The sequence below is a fragment of the Cyprinodon tularosa genome, unplaced genomic scaffold, assembly GCF_016077235.1.
Source record: "Cyprinodon tularosa strain WSP-4 unplaced genomic scaffold, ASM1607723v1 ctg269, whole genome shotgun sequence".
NCBI classification, from domain to species: Eukaryota; Metazoa; Chordata; class Actinopteri; order Cyprinodontiformes; family Cyprinodontidae; genus Cyprinodon; species Cyprinodon tularosa.
The window spans coordinates 501,273-522,305 of record NW_024038973.1 but is presented as its reverse complement, the minus strand read 5'-3'; the positions used below and the strand labels follow the sequence as shown (position 1 = coordinate 522,305).

At 38.2% G+C, this 21,033-nt stretch overlaps 1 protein-coding gene across 8 annotated transcripts in view; it reads right to left on the bottom strand.

Moving 5' to 3' along the window:
• LOC119786222 (RNA-binding protein Musashi homolog 2) overlaps window positions 1-21,033 on the bottom strand; it is a 387,008-nt gene that overhangs the window by 28,270 nt on the left and 337,705 nt on the right. For 4 of the 8 annotated variants that reach the window (XM_038289416.1, XM_038289417.1, XM_038289418.1 and 1 more), the window contains exon 11: window positions 8,267-8,386. The exons of 2 other annotated variants lie outside the window; for them this stretch is intronic. In XM_038289416.1, the coding sequence (XP_038145344.1) occupies window positions 8,267-8,386 (120 nt within the window). The remainder of the gene's footprint in view (window positions 1-8,266; window positions 8,387-21,033) is intronic. 2 more of the 8 variants (XM_038289420.1, XM_038289423.1) reach the window with 1 other exon arrangement.

Here is a 21,033-nt window from a genome sequence, read left to right as displayed (position 1 = left end):
TTTTACTTGTATTTGTTTTTTAAATGAAATACTGCAATTGCATAACTTTTTATTTTCGAAATGAGAAAGTTGACAAAACTATGATTATCCTCATAGATTTGCGCACATTTGTAATGGAAATGCAGCTAGTGACCCTCAATGCATTGAAGAAATGCCCCAAAATGATTCCATTATATAGATGTCACAAATACATTTTAAATTTGGGAAGTAGTTGTGAGTTTCCGCAGAAAAGTGTTTACAAAAAATGAAATTTGTTGAAAAAAGTAATTCTGTTTGTTACAATCAACACTCATCTTTTCACGTCTTCTTGCTATGCCCCGAATATTACTGGGTCTGTAAATTTAGTCTCCTTGTAAATTTCTGAATCTGTGCTGATCAGGGAAAAATCTGCAATACATTAAACTTGCTTACAGTTCTTGCCAGCAAGAATAATCAAGTTGTTTGTAATGTTATCAAACAACTGTGAAAAAGAGTGGTTGGAATGTATAATAGAAAAGCCCAACATTTATTTAAATTATTTCACACTACTAATCCTAGTTAGAATGTGATCAGTTTGTTGTATTTTTACAACAAATGCTTCTTTCATTCAAATGTTTCTTTTTATTCAGCTTCCAGGGAGCGTTTTCACAGATCCTTCCTCCCAGCAGCTGTAAGACTTTATAACCATCTCTGTTCCCAACAACCTCAATAAGTTGTTACATTAATGCTGATTTTGCACATTTTTTTTAACTTAGTCAGTTATACAACATGCTGCTGTTATTTTGCACATCTCTGATGTTGCTGCTATTTTCAAATGTAAAAATGTCCATTGGTGTATATTGGTTATTTATTCTCTAGGTGCACGGTTTTTAGATTTTTTAAAAACTTTACAATTCAATATTTTATTGTTTATCTTTTAACTCTTCACTATTATACTTTGTTATAGTTTTTTTAAGGTCCATATTTTTTTGTGTTAATACAGCACTAGTGGCTTGTTTTTCTGACAGTAGGCTGACAGGTAAGGGGGTATGAGAGATGGGAAGCAACAAAGGACCACGGACCAGATTCGAACCCGGGTCGACCGCGTCGAGAACTAAGGCCTCCATACATGGGTCATGCACACTACCCACTGCACCACCTGCACGTCCTCTAAGGATATTTATGTGACCATTTTTTCTAAAATCTTCTTACTGCTGTAAACACCAGAATTTCCCATTTTTTTAATTGTAATTTATTCTATTCATATTAGGGATTCTTAGTAGAAGTGCTTTTCCAACCTAAATACATTTTCCCCCCTAATTTTCCTAATGGTTCATATCATATCATACCTAAATTAACTCAAATTTTAGGTGCAATATTAAGTTACCATCTGATTGCCCACAAAAAAAGAAAAATTTTTTTTGAAGAAGTGATGCTGCAGCCATGATTGTTTGAATTAAATATGACACAAAATAAAACAGTTTTTAAGGAGGATCTACTTCTATTTCATGCATGTATTATTAGAGGTGGAGAGGGTGGCTTCCACTAAGCCATCACTAAGTTTTCTTTGCAGAGTGTGTTTTTGTATGTCGCCCCTGGAGGGCAAAGCGTGGCTGTCCCTGAAGGCCTGTGCCTGTAACCTCCGAGCATCTGCTCCCCACAGCTGTGAGAGCCACCACTTTGCCGTGGAGGTGCAAAGGGACATTTTGCCCTCCCCGATGTGTGAAATTTTTCCTAGGCCGGAGAGAAAAACGTGAGCAGGCAGGAAAGGCTTGGCATGTCTGCTCATGATTCTTCACACCAAATACAAGGAGAGTGCTTCTGGCCTCAGAGCTCAGCTCTAAAGATTAGCATCTGGGACAAATGGACCCGAGCTCACTAAGAGGCAGACTGATTAAGTTCTCTGCACACAGCCACTCCTCCTCTCCTCTTGGGCACAGCCGTACATCACAGAACTTGTTGGGAGGGAATTGATATTAATCTTAATTTAAAAATGTCTGTCACATAAGTTTTCTTCTTTTCCGTCAGTGGAGGGAGAAAATGTGTTTAAGACGAGAAGAGGGAATGACAAAGATGTGCAGCAGCTATCTGAGGGTAAGGATTGGTTTCTAATGATGTAAAGATTCTTTCACATTCAGACTCTTTCAATTCCCTTACAGCCGAGTCAAAACAAGAAAACCAGCAAGATGCGATAGGATTTGTTCTGAGCACACAGGTAAGCTCAGGGTTTATGAAGACATCTGAGAAAACTTCTCTGAAATAGCCTTAGTCATCTGCATCTCATTCTTTATCTAATTTAGCACAAAAGATGGCAACATAGAAAAACAGACTGACTTTATTAAGAAAACCTTCAGCATCTATCATAAGTAAATGAGTGTCTTCACTCTCTGGATGCTGTTGCTGAGTGGATCAGAATATTTTTCACCATACAATTCCAGTCAATACGTAGCAGCTGTTCACTATTAATTAATACTGACTTATTCATGAAAAAGATTTGCCGTCCTACCAGTAAGTAGGAGGCTGGACTGCATGAATTAAATATGAAGCTAAGATATTGCTACTTGCATTAGCACAGTCTACGCTTGCTATTTCCTCTTCAGGCTTTAACATGGATAATTTCATCCCAGTCATCTTATACCTGACCTACTGTGGCACCTCGCCGGAGCTCCAACAGATTCAACACAGCAACAGCAGCTTATAAAGGCGAGGACGGGGTTAGCTCCTCTTTAGCTCCAGGCGATGGAAAACTCTCTGCTGTAGCCAGATCTGTGTGATCTCCTTCTGCCTAAAGCTACAGTCTCAGAGACATGCCTACCAAGAATTGCTTCAGGACTTGTCCTTGTTGTGCAACATGCTACATGGTGGAGATCAGGGCAGCAAAACGCTGCTTTAAACCAAGGCCATGGTCTTACTTTCTCAATACATCTGATTTACACACACACACAAATATATATCCTATTAATATATCTGATTTTGAGTCATTGTAATGGTACAAATCTCTTGATATAAATTACCTCATGAACCAAACTCAAATTCAGTTAAATTTCATTTCCCCTGTCTTTTTTACACTTAGTTACAATAAAACAATGAAATATAATGTAATTTAATTTATCAAAACTTTATGAGGCTGCCATAGAATGATGCAGAAGTTAAAGGAAAGTAATATATGACACTCTAAATATCTAAAGAATAAAGACATTCAAGCTAATGGGGTAGCATCAGATAATTATTTTCAAAATGATTTTAGATTAGACTTTGACTGGGTCATTCTAACATACAAATTTATTAAAATCATTCTAATTTGTCATGCATACAAATCAGAAACAATTGAGGCTAAAAAAATTCAAAAGATTAGCTGAACTGTTTGTTGTTTTATAAAAGTCCAGAAATTGCTGAACTGTAGCTCTTTGGTTGCAACCCATAAGGATGTGAATGCGAACCCTTTGTAAAGGATAATCAAATAAATTATTGTTTTCCCTATTTTGCTACTTCACACTGGCTGATTCGGTCTATGGCAAAGACATGTAACCCCACAGCATGATACAGCCACCGTAACTTTTCACCATTGGTTCAGACTCAGAGCTACTCTATATGCAGTGTTAGCTTCACAGTAATCTGCAAAAAAATTAAATCTAGGTAGGTCAATTTTTCTTACATTTCCTGCATTTTTCCTTGAATTGAGCAAGAAAGTAAGACAATTTGCCAATGGAAAAATCACATTTAAAATAAGAAAAAAACAACAGCAGCCTCTTATTTAATGTGCATAACATATACTTATTCTATTGTAAGGGTAACATACTCATTCTATTGGCAGATCATCTTATTTCCCTACTCAAATTAAGGGTAAATACATTTATTTTAAGTAAGTATTACGAACTCTTAGATCTTTTTTCCCAGTGTATTTTAGATATAGGTCCCATTTTGGCTGCATCTGACCTGAAAACCTTCTTCCACATCCCTACTATATCTCCTAAAAAGCCTGAGAAAGACTGCAGACGGATCAAATTTGATTCTGTAAGTTTTCATTTGTTAACTAATGTTTATTGCGCAACATGAGGCAGAACAACTGGATTCATGCTGAGTTTAATCTAAACAGGAGAATAATATTTGATACCTGAATTCTCTGGGCTGTATTTTATATAGACGTATGATATACTTATCAACACCTTTGAACTTTTAAATTTAAAACCACCTATTATTTTACTACCAATTTGGACAGCTTTGTTTGTCCATCTCCATCCAGATGTGATCTTAAAACAGATGATGCAAGAAGCAAATTAGGTAGTAAAAGAGGCAGAAGTGAATAACAGGATCTGATAGAAAATGGGGCAGGAGCAACCTGTCTTGTTTTACACCTCTGTTGCAGTGTTTGGGAAAGCAGGACACAGTGAGGCATCTAAAATACAGCTTGTCATCAGCGGTAGCCTGTCACAAAGAGGGAAGTCAGCAGCTGTCATTTTTTTCTGTTAAGCATTAAAGGTGGAGTGGAAGTGCCCTCTCCCAGTGATGAAAAATGTCTCCCACATTTCGACAACAATCTGCGCGTATCACTGACAATGTGCCTGCAAGCACCGCTGTGCACTAAACTTTACACAAAAGGGTTCATTGCCATGGTTTTTCATCTGCCCAGTAATCCTTTTGAGCGAGACGTTCCTTCCTGTGACTTAACGCTGACACCCCATAGGCTCTGCTTCTATCCTACAGATTGAATGAAAACAAACACATACATATATAACCTGTGGTGCACTCCGGGAACTGTAGGTGGAGTCAAAGCACAAAGAATCTCTACTTGTAAATAGACCAAATTTTTCTACCAACAATGAAGAAAAAAACCTTTTCTGCACTAAAAATTAGAAAATTTAGCAAAAAATGAAAGCGGGAGAATTGCCATTCCTGAGCTGCCACTGGGCTGACTGCTGCAAATGAAACCAGAAGATGGGATGGAGATGCAGCAGAATCCCCAGACGACACACAAGAAGGAAGGTCAAGCCTAAACAATCTGTGTCCTCTTGAATTGTGTCTGTGGAGCGTTGAGAACTCCACATGGGCTGTTAGCCTAATCCAAAAGGCTAATATATCAAGGACATAAAGATAAATCTAATTTCTTATTTGAACATTGAAGAACAGATATAACGGATCATTTAGATCTTGCATTCTGCAGTTTCTTTATATCCTGTTTTCAGTTTTTTAAGGTAGCTTTACCATTTTCCAACAAAGGCTGGACATGTCTCCAAGTAAAACCTTCTTTATATTCCCTTTGACTGTTTAAGCACTCTAAAAAAGGCCCATGATGTCACTGTTTCCCCTCTAACACGCCACCTCTCAGCCTCTGTTCATAATCATTTACTTGTCTTCCTTCCATTTGCAGCTGTCAGAATTAAACTGTGCATAATGGCTGCCATCAAGTCGGCTGGTTCCTGGCTGCTGCTAACCCCAAATCAACATTCCTGCTTCTTAGTAATGCTCGTTGTGATTGTTGGGCCAAATTGTTTGTTTTGAAAATGGTAAATCAAACAGCCCCATGCAAAAGAAATAGCATCTGATTGGCCTCCAGCGTTCCCTTTGTTGATTTGAATTAAATTCGAAGTGAGACACGAGTGTGAATTTGCACACGTGTGAACATGCGAGTAGTTTTCATATGCTGCTGCTCTCCCTGTTTAAGTGAGTTCATTTCACGTCGCATGATGTTAAACAGCAGTTTGCCTGCTGACTTGTTTTAATTTTTTATTTTGTGAGCCACTGCACAAACCAGACAGGATGCGAGTAACAATTAAAACACACTTTCTCTAGCAAGCTCCTAATGGTATGGCTGATTAGTGAAGACGCCGCTTTTCTAAAGACAGGAGGCTGTGTGTTCAGTCAGGGGAAGCCATTATTGACAGCTATTGAATGATCTACAGTTGTAAAGCAGGGAAAAGCTGGATGTCTAAATGAAGCAGACACTCTGATCAATGCTGTTTAAGATGGAAAAAAACCCAGCATCCTGTTTTTGGTACCAGTGTCATTGTGGAAAGCTGTCTGTGTGTCATGACAGGATGTCTACAGCCAATATGCTTTACTGGAGTGAATAGAAATGGACTCAAAGTGTGTTTAAACAGCTGTGCTGACTTCTAAACCAAGAAGATAGAAGTAAAGAATGACGATCAGCAACTTGAAAGTAATTACAGCTTCTTGACTATTTATTTTCTTTCAACTTTTACCCATTTTGTTCCATTCCAAACAACACATTTCAGGCTGTGTGCTTTATTTAGATGTGAAATACTAGATTAACATATTAACAACCTTTAAGCCCCCATTTACTAACCTTAAATAACATTGTCATAGCATTATCATATGCTTATATGGTCGTCGTCATGTATCATGCTGAATTGGTTTAAGTCTTTGAATGTAAAGTGGGCGACCGTGGTCTGAATCCTGGTTGCGTCAGAAAGGCCATCTAGCGTAAAAATGTTGCCAAGTTATAATGACTTATTGTGGCAGCCCATGATATGGGAGCAGCCAGAGGGACAAAAACGAACAAGTTTATATGTTTTGCCATCTATAGTCTGAAAATGTAAATGAATGTTTATTCAGTATAATCCGAATGCTTCACAAGAATATGAAAGAAATGTTCACTTCAATGTAATATCTAAGTGTTTCTGTTCTTCTCTCTATAATTTACATAATGTAGCATTAGATTTTTTAAGTTAAATGCACTTTTTCTAAACATTTTAAAATATCCTTACCGTTTATAAACGTATCAGATATTAGCTTTCTGCAGCACAAAAGGTGTTTTTCTTCAGCAAGGGTGGTTGTGGCTTAGAAGAGTCTACGTGAAAGTACAGCTAAATACAGGGTCGTTCAATAAGAAAAGCTGTTAAAATACTGTAAAAGCCTTAAAACCAAGACGGAGGTTCACTTCATACCAGGAAGAGAATAGACGTTATATAAGAGGTTAAATCAACGCACAGCTATGTCTTAAAATGGCCTAGTCAAAGTCCAGACCTAAATCCAACAAAGAAACTTAAGCAAAGATTAAGCCTGTAATGCCAAATGTATCATATTTGATACATACGGTTTGTTTTGCGTCTGACAACTTTTGCATAATTTAATGGTAAAAACTTTGCTCAAAATCCTATTGTACACAATCAGATATACCTGATAACAGAGGGCAGAAGACTAAACAAAAAATAATCTTGACTTATCGCATAGTAATAAATTATTAATATCAAAAATGTATTTCTGTTTTTTCTTTTTAAATATTTTGTTAAAAGGCCAAATAAGGACTTCAAACCAAAAAAAAGTAATTTTCTGTTTTGTTTTATTCTTGGATCGGGCTTTAAAGGGTTAAATAATGATCAAGCAGGATCATAATTGATATGTGAGGGACCTTTAACTATTAAATATTGGTGATAACCCCAATAGGGTTGCAACTGTAATGTAGTGAAAAGAGGGGACTGAATGTAAATGCACACCACACTTTTCAGCTCTGACTTCTATTTGTAGAGATTGCTGCAAACCGTGCATCAATTTTCCCTTACTTTGGCATTAGGGATTATTTTGTTAGTCTATTGCATTAAAGTCAAACAAAAGAAATCTGTTTGTGGTTGGAATGTGACAGAATGGGAAAATTATTCCTGAAAAGCCGAAGAACATGTAAGCGATTCTGCTTTTAGCCACACTGACTAAGAATACATCTGATATAAATGAAAGAAAACAATCATAAAGAGGAGAATAAAAAAAAGAAGAAAGCTCAACTGACAACTACTTTATATGGAGACAATCCAACAATACAGGGAAACAATGTTCAATATGATGATTAATTATGACTCAGTCGGTTTTCCTGGAGAGCATGGGAAATTAAATGATAAAATGATACCAAATGATAAAAACTAATCGACCTTTTAATCTTGTAAAGGAAGTCATTAAGATTGTACGTTTGTCTTAAAATTTATACATCCAAAGCCTATTTAAAAATGAGTTATAAATACTTTAGATAATACTCTTCATTAATATTCTTTTTAAGTTATGCTTATATCTTTATCAATCCAGTCAGTTTGTAATGAAACATCTATTTCTTTTATAAAGCTAATTATCATTTAGTACAAGAGTTTCTCTGCTGTGGCTGATTTCTTTTTTAAGCCCAAATTAAACTGCAGCTTATTATTTTAAGCAAATTGCATTGTTTAATGTACATGGCAGATTATTTATTAGTCTACACTCTATGGCATTTCTATTGGTGTTAATGTTTTAGAGGACTATGGGGAGAAGCAGAGCAGGAGAAGTTTAAGAGAGCAGCAGCCACACAGAACATGGACAGAGCGTTTACCTGGCCCTGTGCTCTGTGGGTACGCCAAGTAGCCGCCTCTTCCACGGGCCCCCCTACCTGAGCCACGCGCTGCTGCTACCGCCGCCGCCGCCACCGGTCCATATGCCGTCGCTGGGAAGCCTGCAGGCACATACACACACATATACACACACCCATCACTTCCTGCAAATGGATGAGCGCGTCCCAGAGCGACAGGACGACGCTGATACCGATGCTGAGCCGTAGGATCAAGCTATAGCCGTCAGAGCCGAGGGTTCATGTCAGAGCAACATCTACCAGCAGACACCCACAGAGTCCACTGTGGCAGTCAGATCCCTGGTGTGTGTGTTAAAACATGAGGGATTTTTAATGGATCACCTATTCTGGTGGGGTTCTGGCACTCTTCAGAGCTGGGAGAAAGAAGAGAAAAAATCCTACACCGGGTGAGGTGAAGAAGTAGGTGACTAACTTTAGATTTCAAATTTTTTTTCAGTTGTACTTAAAGATATCCAGCAGCTTTTATATGAAGATATAAGTTATTAAGATAAGAAAGTTATCTTAGTTAACCATGGCTCTGGTTAAGAGTGGCATTAAGGAATTAATCAACTGAAATTTTTGTAATATTTGTCATATGATTTGACAACACAAAGTAGGCTACAGACTTAACATTTGTTTATGTCTGAAATTATCCAAAGTACCGAAGGTTTTATCATTTAAAAAAAAAGAGATTAGGCAGAGAGCGTCTTGTTTTTTCACTTTTTAAAGAAGTATGCGTTCATAAACTACAATAATTTTAGAGAATAAAAAGTATGAAGTGCTACTGAAGGTGTGCTTCTTTTCACATCTGATGAAAACATAGTGGTGGTAGTGTGATGATCAGGGCTGCATTGCTGCTATATGGACTGGAAGAATTGCCCTAATTGACAGAACTACGAATTCTGCTCTGTTCCAAAACATCCTAAAGGAATCGGATCGGCCATCTCCTCCTCACCTCGAACTCAAAGGCACTTTGATCCAAAGCATAGCAGCAAGTCTGCCCCTGGAAGGCTCATAAAAAATAAAATATATGCTTTGGAGATGTCTTTTCAATATCCAAAATTTAATCTGATTGAAGAGTTGAAAACATAAAGGTTGGTTTGAAAAGCTTTCTTTTTCTCATCAAAAAAATTCATAATACTTGCATCTATGCAGGATATTTTAAAATGTATTTCTTACAATCCAACAGAAAGTAAAAACAACAGGAACCTGTAATATGGTAAAACCTCGATCACAGTTTAATAAATCCTTGTATTATCTTCCTATCCTTTAGATCAAGTGAGATTCCTCCTAAAAAAAGGGGAACATTTAGATTCTATGGCAGAAAACTGAGCAAAATGACTTCAGCCACAGATTGTATTTTCAAAGGAAATTCATTCTAAAGCTGCCTTTACCACAATGACCTGATAAAATACTATAGACACATCTAAGCTGCACACAGACACGTAGATAATAGCCCCACCTCCAGGGCTTATTTGTGAATTTGGTTCCCAATTACGGTGACTTTGAATGGAAGCAGAATAATCCAGCATAATGCATTCCACATTTTTTTTTTCTGTTTGTCGGGGCTATTCAGGTGGAAGATACAAGAAAATAACTTCCCACAATCACACAGAGGCATCGGTAGGAGGATCTGTCACTCAGGGGAGATACGCATCTGTTAGCTTATGTTAAAACTGTGAACTCATTTTCTTAGGTACTCCCAGGCTTTAAAGCATATTTGTATGCACGTTTACAAATCAGTTCAAATTGTCGGTTTAAGACACACTTATGAAATAAGATTTAATCCATTTTCTAAGGGTCTGATAATTTCAACAAATATCAGCCCAATAATCAGAGTGTAATTAAGCTGAAGCAGGATCTGTGAATTGTAATTACAACGCTGGCCCTAATGAACACAACTGCTAGAGGTGGCAGAGAGAGAGGCTAGTCCATGCCCAGGGCTCGCTCGCGCTCCTCGCTCAGCACAGGAATGGCATGTCATTAGCAGTGGTGATGAGATTCCTCACTCTGGGCTCAACACCGTCTATGCCTAATCAGCCTCCTAAAATTATCTCCACAGGAGCTTCTTTCCTCACTCGCAAAAATATGATCTCCAAATTCCCGCGGTTAGTTTCTCTACATGTTTTTTTTATAGCTAAATGTGGGATTTCTGCTTCTCTGGGTGAAGATTGCGGTCGTTTAAAGGAAAAAAAAAAAGGAGTACAAGACACCTTCAAGGATGTATTTTTCCAAATGCTGAGGAGGTGAGAGGAGCAGCAGCAGGTGACCTATTTTCTGAGCCTGCTTTGTTCGAAGAGGAGAAGACCAATGAGATGACGAGGGGGGTTGGGGCGGTGAGGTGAAAGGGCAGGGTCAGATGAGGCGCAGTCGAAGACAGAAAAACACGTAGCTTTTCATCAGCCGGCTGAGAAGGAGGTAATTCACAACTCGGTCGACACAATGTGGCCGCGAGCGCGCGTGTTGGGTGTGAGGCGCCTTCGTGCTGCGCCCGGCCGGCAGGTGAAGAAGAGAAAGGGACGCCACTTCCCCTACCGACTGTCTAACAGCTCAGGAAAGAATATGAGACTGTTGACGGCAGAAACCGTGTCAACAAAAGCCAACGGAACAAAAGCAACTGAAATCAACTATCTTTGTGCTACTGTTCCTGAATCCAGTTTTCTCAGCTCAAATGATGCATTTTATCTTTTTTTTTTTTTTTTTGCAAATAAGAAGGAAAATCAACAAATTAACACTGTTACTCTACTAATGTTGGCCATGCACCTCACATTTGAACAACAGCATCCCCCAAGGTTGCTCTGCAGAGCTGCTCACCCCCCCATCCTTCTTTTTCCTAAGTGCTGAATCTATCTTCTCCTCTCCGCCATTGTCATGACACCCCCAATAGACCCAGTGGCTCGGAAGTTAGTTGCGGGCAAAGTTGTGGTGAGAGATTAACTTTGCAGGATTAGGTGGGTTAATTAATAGATGGCTGCTGCTCATTGTTTTGCGCTCACGCTGTAAGAAGCCACCCAAGAGAAGCGCTGCAGCATTAAATCAATTTCATGGCCCTTTTATTACTGAGGAGATAAAGCCAATATTTAGCTTTCAATTCTTCACAATTATTGGGCCCCTGCTTTGCCATGAGTGGCTGCGCTTGGCTGGGGACAAGGACACATCTGTTTATGAGCTGCGGAGGCCCGGGGGCCTTGGTGTCCAGACTCCGGGGAACTGTCCTCAGCTCCCGCTCCCACTCTAGCTCCTCCCCAACCCCCCATCCTCGAGCCTGCAGCACACAAACTCAGAGCTTCCTCAGGAGTTTACACAGAAAGGAAGAAAGATTAGAGCGCAAAGAAAGACGAGGAGGGTCAGGAAATTCCCAGAACGCGGTTTTCAGAGCAAATAAATCACAGTTTGTTTGCAAAGGCACTAATAAAACAAACTGTTTTTACAAAAAGACTATTCTGTGTCAAAACAGCTAGTTTTGTAACTATAGGACCTTTGCAGTAGCATTTATGACAGTAGTATTTTTAGTTCTTCATATTTTCAAAATATTTAGTTTTGAGGCTAACTCAGAGCAGCATACAGGGAAGCAGAAGGGACAAAAACCACGGCATTTTAAGTGTTAAAAATCAGAATCTGCATATCCATTCATCTCATCTGTGTTTCCCAGTGTTTAGGGTGATGTGTAGTTTGTTTTCAGCTAATCGTAGTCCATTAGCATGTTAGCATATAAATAGCATTTTGGTTTTATCTGACCTAAACTCCTTCTGTAACGTACTTGACCTCTTCTCACTGGCTTTTTGCAAATTGGAAACATGATTTATTGTACAGTAAGTTTCTTTCAACTATTTAATCTTGAAATTATTTCCTAAAAGCCAGAACTCTGGAAAAAAAATATTTTTCTGTCCCAGTTAATTATTAGAATTCATTCATGAATGATTTATTAAATGGTCTTTAAATGGCACTGCCCCAGGTAATATCTACCTAATGTCCCATTAGTTCTCTAAGGTCAGCTGATCAGTTACTCCTGTCAGTAACTAGAGCGAGTTGTACGCTGAGAGGGGAGTGGATCTTCTCTGAAGCCAAACCCTGGCAGGCTTACACTTTGACTGACTTTAAATAACTTTTAAAATCTCATCTTTTCTTTTTGCTTTTTAACAATCAAAAGGATGTTGTGTTGATTTTTTTGTTTTCTCTTTATTTGACTTAAAATGTTTTGTTCATTTTCAGTGCATTTAATTGTGTTATTATTATTTCTGCATCTGTGCAGCACTTTAGTGTTGTTGGTTTTAAAATGCTATATAACCAAACTGGACTGGATTGTGAACAGATCCTCCCTCAGAGATGCGATGGTGTAGCCCCGTCAGTGTTAGCATTGGCCTCCTACCACTGGCTAACACTCCTCACCCTCTCTGCCTATTATATTAATTAAAATGCATTTACAATTTTTGCACTACTTTGTTTCATACGCCCCATTAAAAGGCAATCAAATAAGTTAAAGTTTGTGGTTATATAGTGAAATATACAAAGCTGAGGATGTATGAATATTTTTACTAGGCACAGTATTCTTTCCAAAGGTATAATACATTTCTATCTGTTTAAGAAAAGGATTTCCATGTCAAAGCACATAAGAGTCAATTTTCATGACAGCCGGCCCTTTAAGGCTGCAAAGTAGTATTTTTCTAAGGGGCATACGAGTTCTTTTCTTCATGCACCTGTATTTTCTGAGTCTCTGTGAACCTGACTGTACTGAAGAGGGAGGAGAGACACAGTAGGGGCAGTGTCAGTAATGATCAAACAGCACAGTGCAATTTTTGTGTCAAGGCTTCCCAGGATTTCTTCTTTTTTTTCCCAGTGCCAGACTAGGTCAAAGGCTTTGTTTTCTCCATTACAAAGCTGTCAAAGCACTTTAAGAGCAAAATCATATTCAGCGAAGTAGAGAAAAACGAGGTGGTGAGCTGGTTGAATTAATAACAACTGATACGGTGGTATTAGAAAGTACATTCACAAGCTGGATTTCTGACAACAAAATTGCGAAACACAATTTCCTGCACACATTTTTGGATTATTTTAAGTTGTGCAAACAAACCCTTAAAACCCCAAACACTACAGTCCCCTAGGGTGCTATATATCTTTATCTATATAGATATATCTGTATATATATATATATATATATATATATATATATATAGTCAAATCTTTTTATAGCATATTGAGATTTTACCCACAGACTTACTCCCTTATTCTATTACTGAGAAAACGTCAAGTTGAAAAGTTGTTGCATTATGCATCAATAAGGTCCTATTTATGTCCTAGTAGTCTGACAACAGCTTGACTGATGTTAATGTAATCTGTACTGTTCTTTGGCCCCAAACTGCCAGCAGCAGCTCCCCTGTCATTGACAAAGGAGCTCCATTAGTCACAGAGCACTCCCCTCATTTCTGCTATAAGGAGACTGTCAACTGTCTAATGCACAGGACAAGCCCAGGGACAGGAGACATGTCTATGGAGGCCATATAGATCAGCAAGAAGAAAAAAAGCATCTGCAATAAATTAAGCTGTATACTATGCTATCAGTGTTTCTGAATATCATTTCGGCTTTCAGGCGTAATTTAACAAAAATAAAGGTTAAAAAGAGGTAATAATAGAGACAGCTGACAAAAAGGCTCATTGTTTGGTTTTGGACCGACATTAATAGTAAGGTGTTGGCAATCCAGCATTTTGAGCAAAGCGGCTTAATGCAGCAGCCTGTTTTTAGAAAGAGGCTGGTGAACAAGCCTTTGAGCCTGCGGCTACAGTCGATCGCAGGGACAAGACAGAAGGAGTGACACAGATGAACAGAGAGGAGCAACTAGGGCAGGAAGAAACGGAAGATGAGGGGAGACAAGATGGGAGATGATGAGAACAACCGGCCCGGACACAGGTGCTCAGATCATATGTTTTCCTAATGTTAAAACCCAAAATCATGTTGAAATATAAAACATCTAATCTAAAGAAAATGTGACTGTTGTTTAGGCACTTTGACAATGAATCCTATAAATTCCTACAGACTTGTTTACAGGTCAGCTTTTTAAGTCCAAGTTGTGCTGATGCAGACAATGAATTCAAATTCTTTTGCTCAGGCCTAGTCTAACACAATAATACAGAACATTTATTCATAATGTTCATTTAACATTCAGAAAAACTAATATTCTGCATTCTTAAAAAAGATTCAAACGGAACATTTATCTCACTAAAAATACAAATATCTATGTGAAAGGAAAAAGAGTGGAGCTAAAGATTTATTTTGGAGAGTTAAGGTTTCTGTTGATTGAAGACTAGCTCGACACAAGATAATACGATTTTCTTTTTTTTGATACAAGACAAAGATGCATATTGTTGTATAACAAGCTGAAGTCAGGTATTACGGAGCTAAGTTTAGGAGATACTATGCTATCATTCAAATGACGCTAAAGCAAACACAATCCAATATCGTCACTTATTTATAAATCCAACCTACATATAAGAGCAGGTCAGACAGAGATGTTATCTCTGTCTTTTTATTGTGAACGTTTCCTCAATGTTGGCATCAAATAAAAGGGGTCAGATGAGTTAACATTAATCATTTACAATACCTTACTTACAGACTTTCAACCTGAGTTATATTTCTGAAACTCAAGTCCCCGACCTGAGGTCTGCCTTTGCAACCAAAGTGCCTCTAGTGCCGAAATCGCAAACTTTGTATGAAGATTTAATGTTTTTACACTGCAAAAACCATCTAGAAAGAAGTAAAAAAAATTCTTAATTTAAGTGTAATTACCCTGAATTTTAGCAGATAAATAAGATGATTTGCCAATGGAATGAGTATTTTTACTCCTAAAATAAGATAATTAGATATATGCACTTGAAATAAGACAAAGCAATTGTTTTTTTCTTATTTTAAATGTAAATTGTCTTGCTCGAATGGAAAAGAATCTCACCTTCTGAATTCAAGAAAAAATGCACTTAATTTAAGCAAAAATGTTCAAAGATTTCAATTTTTTGCAGTGTAGACAGTGATCAAAATGGGAAGGTAAACATGCTAATCAAATAAGGCAAAAGTATGTTGATCTTAGCATGCCAGAAAATTAGTTACAGAATAAAAGCTCCTCATTTATTTATCAACATCTGCAGTAGAGGCTATAATTAATTAAATTTCTATTTAAATCAAATCAATGCAGTTTATTTAGATAGCCCCAATTCACATAGCCTGTGTAAAATCAACAGGTTGAAAAACTGCAACTCTGCAACAAGGTTTGAAAACCCACAGTTATGCTATAGACAATCAGAAGGAAAGCAATATTTTTTTTCTTATTTTAAACGTAAATTGTCTTATTCCATTGGCAAAGTGTCCCACTTACCTCGTAAAGTCAAGAAAAATGCACTTATTTTAAGAAAAAATTACTTATTGAGATTTACAGTATACATTTTTTTTTCGCAAATACGATAACTTATAAACTTATTTCAGTCAAATAATAAATAGGTCTGAATGTAAGAAGAAATAAAATATATAAGATAATTTATATGTGACAAAATTGGCTAGAAAGTTTTTTAGAAAAAAAGTTGGAGTCTGAGTAAAGTTGGAGTACAGCTGAATAATTTTGTTGTTCCTACTGCCCATAAAAGAGAAATAAAATAAAGCTGAAACACTGTTTACAATGATCCCTCTTTACAATATTACTGATTTTAAAAGAGCGTAGAAGTAGGCAGAAGTGAAAGATTTAAATGCAAAATTTTAGAGAAAAAAATGTCAAAAAAAAGTTTTTTTTTGCGCTTTTTTTTATGCACTATATGACACTAAGCAGGACAAGCCAGCGGAAATAAGTCTGTTGATAAGTCACAGGCGAGGCAGTGAAGCACACTGCCGCCTCCTCACAGGATGAGGGAGGCAGCCTGTCAGAGATGGAAAACTGACTCCACTTCACATTTTCCTTCACCAGTAACCTCTGTTAAAAATAGAGAAACACATGGAGACAAATGAGGGAAACAAAGGACAGAAAATATTTATCAAAGTTACAAAAGACAGAGGCGGCTAGGAAGACATCTTTTCATCTCCAGACTGACAACTGTCCCATTGTTGTCATCTCTCTGTAACACTTTGTTGTTGTTGAAAGCCTCTCTGGGTTGTTGCTATCATAGGCATAAATCAGAGCCGGAGAGAGCCAGGTGGCTTCCCTGTGAACCGCGCCACACGTGTCTGTGTTTCACCTTTCCTCTGATAAACCGAGGCCTACAGTAAACCCTGTGATTTCCTTTAAACATAAAAAAATCTGTAGGCTAGAGGCTGGAAAGGATCCAAACCGAGAGGGAAAGAGCATTTACATGCACACGCTTAATTCAATTAGAACCAGACTAATGCAATACGCATATTATTGCAACTGTCGAGTAAACACCTTAACCAGGTTATCTTACTCACATTAAGACCCCTAATCAGAATAAGCATAACTTGATTAACAGAGCTGGTTGCTTGTCAATCATTCAAATTAATATTTCTGTGTGTTTGTGGATGCATGGATTCAGTCTCAGAGCCACAAAGGAACAAAAAGAAGGAAGATAATAAAGAACCTTGAAAGAACTAAACCAGTAAAATGAGCAGATGGAAAATGCTTCATGTGGTCATTGTTGTTGTTAAAACCACTCATTCAGTTTCTATCAATGAAATGTTATTTGACAGAGCAACACTGTGATGGACACGAGAAATAAAAGGAAAATCTTAAATTCTGCAATAATTGAAAAACATGGTGTTTATATTCAGCGGCCATTGGGTAAAACTTAAGACAACAACCTTTCACAGCACTTACAGCTGAAAGTCTGTTTGCATAGAGCCTACAGCCTGTGTTTCCAATATTTTCCTCATATTCTCCAATAGATTTATGCCTAACTTTGACTAGGCCGTTCTAAAACATGAATTTTCTTCCAGCTCTAGCCACATAAATAGAATTGCTGTGAGGGCGTCTCATCAACGAAGGGAAACTTTTCAGCTTCAGAAACTTTTCTGTAAACTCTGATTGGTCCATGCACACCCACAGAATGATGATGCTGTAAATATGTGTCCATCTGACCATGGTGTTTTATTTCAATTTGTTAAACAGCATCTTCTGCTACATGGGAGATGTAGCCCCTATATTGTTTGTCACATGACTAATGGTTGTTCTGTTAACAGATTGTCCCACATGAGCAAAGGATCTCTGCAGCTCATCCAGAGTTGGTATGCTCTGTGTTCTCATTAGGAGGCTGAACTGGTTACACTAGATTTTATTTCATACTTGCATTAGTCTGTCATTGAATGATTGGTGATGATATGTGTTGGGAAATAACATGTGGTGGTTTAATCCAGTCTTTGACAATAAAGGATCATTGTTTATTTATCAAGGCTTTAAAAAATAAAGGTGGATTCCCTCTAAGGCTGCATTGCAACTGTTTTTATTTCTGTTTTATTCTGTTATGTGATCATAAATGAGCTTGAATTCTGTATTTAGGTGTGCAGCAATGTCATTTCTTTCATTCGGAGTGTCTCTCTGTGCTTAAGCTGGGGCTCTCCCCTTTTAAACCGCTGCTAACCCTTTCTGCGTGTAATGAAACTATTTGGCACAGTAATCCTTTGCTATTAAAGACCTCATGGCTTTTGATTGTGGAGAGAAATCGTCAATCACAGGAGTGGAGTTAGCCCCGAGCATTGCAAAGCCTGGCTTTGTGGCAGCTGATTGCTCTAATATCGTCCACCTTTGAACAAAACGATGAGCCCTGGAAAGAGATATATTTGGTGAAGTTTCAACTGGGCAGGCGTACAAAAACACACTGAACAAAAACAGCAACAAAAAAAATATGTCTGGCATGTCGAATCATACAATTTTATCCAACCGAACAAAAGATGTTGCTGCAGACGTTTGAATGAAGTGAAAAAATAAATATTTTGTTGCTCAGTAGAGATGTGTGTCTTCTCAATCCAATATAAGAAACATTTCTAAAGAAGTGATTTTCTTTGAAGACAGGTCAGGGGTTAAATTTGATTATATTCATTTAGACCAGGGGTCTGCAATTCCAGTCGTCGAGGTCTGGTGTCCTGCACCTTTTAGAGGAGTCTCTGCTTCAGCACACCTGAATCAAACGGCTAAATTAGATCTTCGGTACGCAGCCAAGTTCTGCAGAGTCCTGCTAATGGTCTGATTATTTGGATCAGGTGAGTTGAAGCAGAGGCACATCTAAAAAGGGGCAGGACGCCAGACCTCAAGGAATGGAACTGAAGACTCTTCAATAGTCAAATCCTTGTTTTTATTCTTATGCACCATTTTGTAGACTATAACGACCTAGAAGAGTGTTCAAACTATCGTAAATCTAGTTATACAGAGTTTTGAACTTGTTATTCTGTTACAATCATAAATCAGATTTTCAAAGGAAGTCTTGATTAGAAGTCTATTCATGTCCAACTTTAAAGGTATAGTGGAGGATGTTCGTGAAATTTTGAAAAATGCACATGCAAAACCCTGTACCCGAGGACACGCCATTTAAATGCGTGCAAGAGCATGTATGAGCCCATTTCTCCTCATGCACGCTGCTAAAACTTGCTGTTTGCATCGCTCATACAAACTTGCTTTCCGTAAAAAGATTAGCAATTTTTCCCACTATGTCGGACTCACTTCTAAGTGAAAATGGGGACGAGCACATAGGATTGCCTTATGTAGACACATCACCTAATTAATGACAATTAGAAGGACCATTTATTTAGATGATGCACCCGGGAAAAAGAATATCCTCCACTATACCTTTAATGTCCTGCAGAGTAACGGAAATATTTCTTATTTATTCCTTTGTCATCAATCACGCTTTTTAAAATGTTTTCATTATCATAAACTTCAAAAGTTCGATAGCTTTAAAAAGTGAAGTTTTTTAGGCTTAAATATGTGGAACTGATTTATCAAAACACCAAAATGGCTATTAGCTGTCTTATCACTGTCGCCATATCTATCCCCATAATCACTCCAATGGTGATTTGACACTATTATTTAGCACCTACAAATACATCTCAAATACTAGCAAACAGAGCACAGAGTTTTTTAGTTTTTTTATAAGACTATGTTGGTGCGTTGTGATGTTTTAAGAAAAGCTTGCAGTCTTTTGCTTCGGTTCTCAGTTGCGAGCACACAGCTTCTTTGTAGCTGGAGTGTGTGGCAGCCTAGCATCAAAGAGGACAAACTAGGCTCTTTATTGAAGAGCAGCCACACTTTCGACCTCTTCTTTGTACTCCTTCCCATGCACTTGAGTATAAAAGGAAACTGCTCCTACGCAGGGGAACTGATACAAACGCACTCAGCCTGCACATAGGCCTCAATATCACCCTCAGCCACACATGTGGACGCATTAACTTAAAGCAAAGAGAAAAAATACAAGCAAAGAAACATAAAAAAAGGGTCTGAACTGACATTGAAGAAAGAGTAAAAGAGTCATGTGGTTGTTGAAGCTATGACAGGGCCTCAACATCGAGGCGATGTGTGATTGTGACTTGAACAGAGAGAGACGGACACTGAGGGAGACACAGATTTCTGACCTTGCAGTGGTGCTTATGTAATGGTCTGCTTCAGTGCATTTAACTGCAGTGCTGCCTTGCAACCTGGGCTCAGCCAAAGTAACACATCTCTGCAGTGCAATCTCCTCTGACACGGGCTCTGATGCTCAGACAGTATGAAACGGTCCTGTGAGCTCAGGGTGAATCAGTTGTTATACCCCTGCCCGGGTGGTCCCTGTGGAGCCAATCATACTAATTAAACCAGACTACCTAAGCCTCCTCTCATTAGAGTCCAAGTAAACAGCCTTAATTTTTTATGCATTTTAATGTCTGTCTGCTGCTTATTGGGGTGAGAGTGGACGAGACGGATGACGGGGGGTCATTTCTGGTCTCCTCAAATTAAAGTTGGTGAATCGGGTGTTCATTCTTGTTAAAGTATTCAGAACAGCTGCATCCTTTCACATATTGTCAGGATAAAACTAACTTTAGCATGAAGTTTATTGCACTATTTAGTCCAGGTTTGTAAGGAGCACAACTAATGGCTATTCTACCCACAGACCCTCCTAACCTGATGGACTGAGCAACGCCGTGTGAGATTTCCTATTTGGATAACTTCTAAAGGCATGGGGCTACATTGCATTTTATTTCATTGTTTTAAAGTAAGGGGCTAAACAGTGGGGCAGTGGATAGCACTGCTGCCTTGCAGCAAGAAGGTTCTGGGTTCGATTCCCGGCCCAGGGTCTTTCTGCATGGAGTTTGAATGTTCTCCCTGAGCATGCGTGGGTTCTCTCCAGGTACACCAGCTTCCTCCCACAGTTAAAAAACATGACTGTTAGGTTAATTGGCTTCTCTAAATTGTCTGTGTGCGTGAATGGTTGTTTGTCTCTGTGTTGCCCTGCAATGGACTGGCAACCTGTCCAGACCGTACCCCGCCTCTCGCCCATTGACTGCTGGAGATCCCTCGGGACAAGCGTGATGTTTTAAAGTAAACTAGGCTAAATATAAAGGTGTGCAATTTTTTTAGATTCTTATTTACAAAAGAAATGATTTCTTCATTATATTGGTCAATCAAAAAAGGAGAAGTTGCTGTAGTGTGAAAAAAAAATAGAAAATACTAGAGAGGAGCTTTAGTTTTCTAAAAAAACAGCCAAATAGAAACGTTCAGTGTTAGTAAAGCTCAGAAACAGCAGCTAAAACAGCAGACAGTCTTGCAGATGTGATTTCAAACGAAGCAATAAGAGATTTCCCT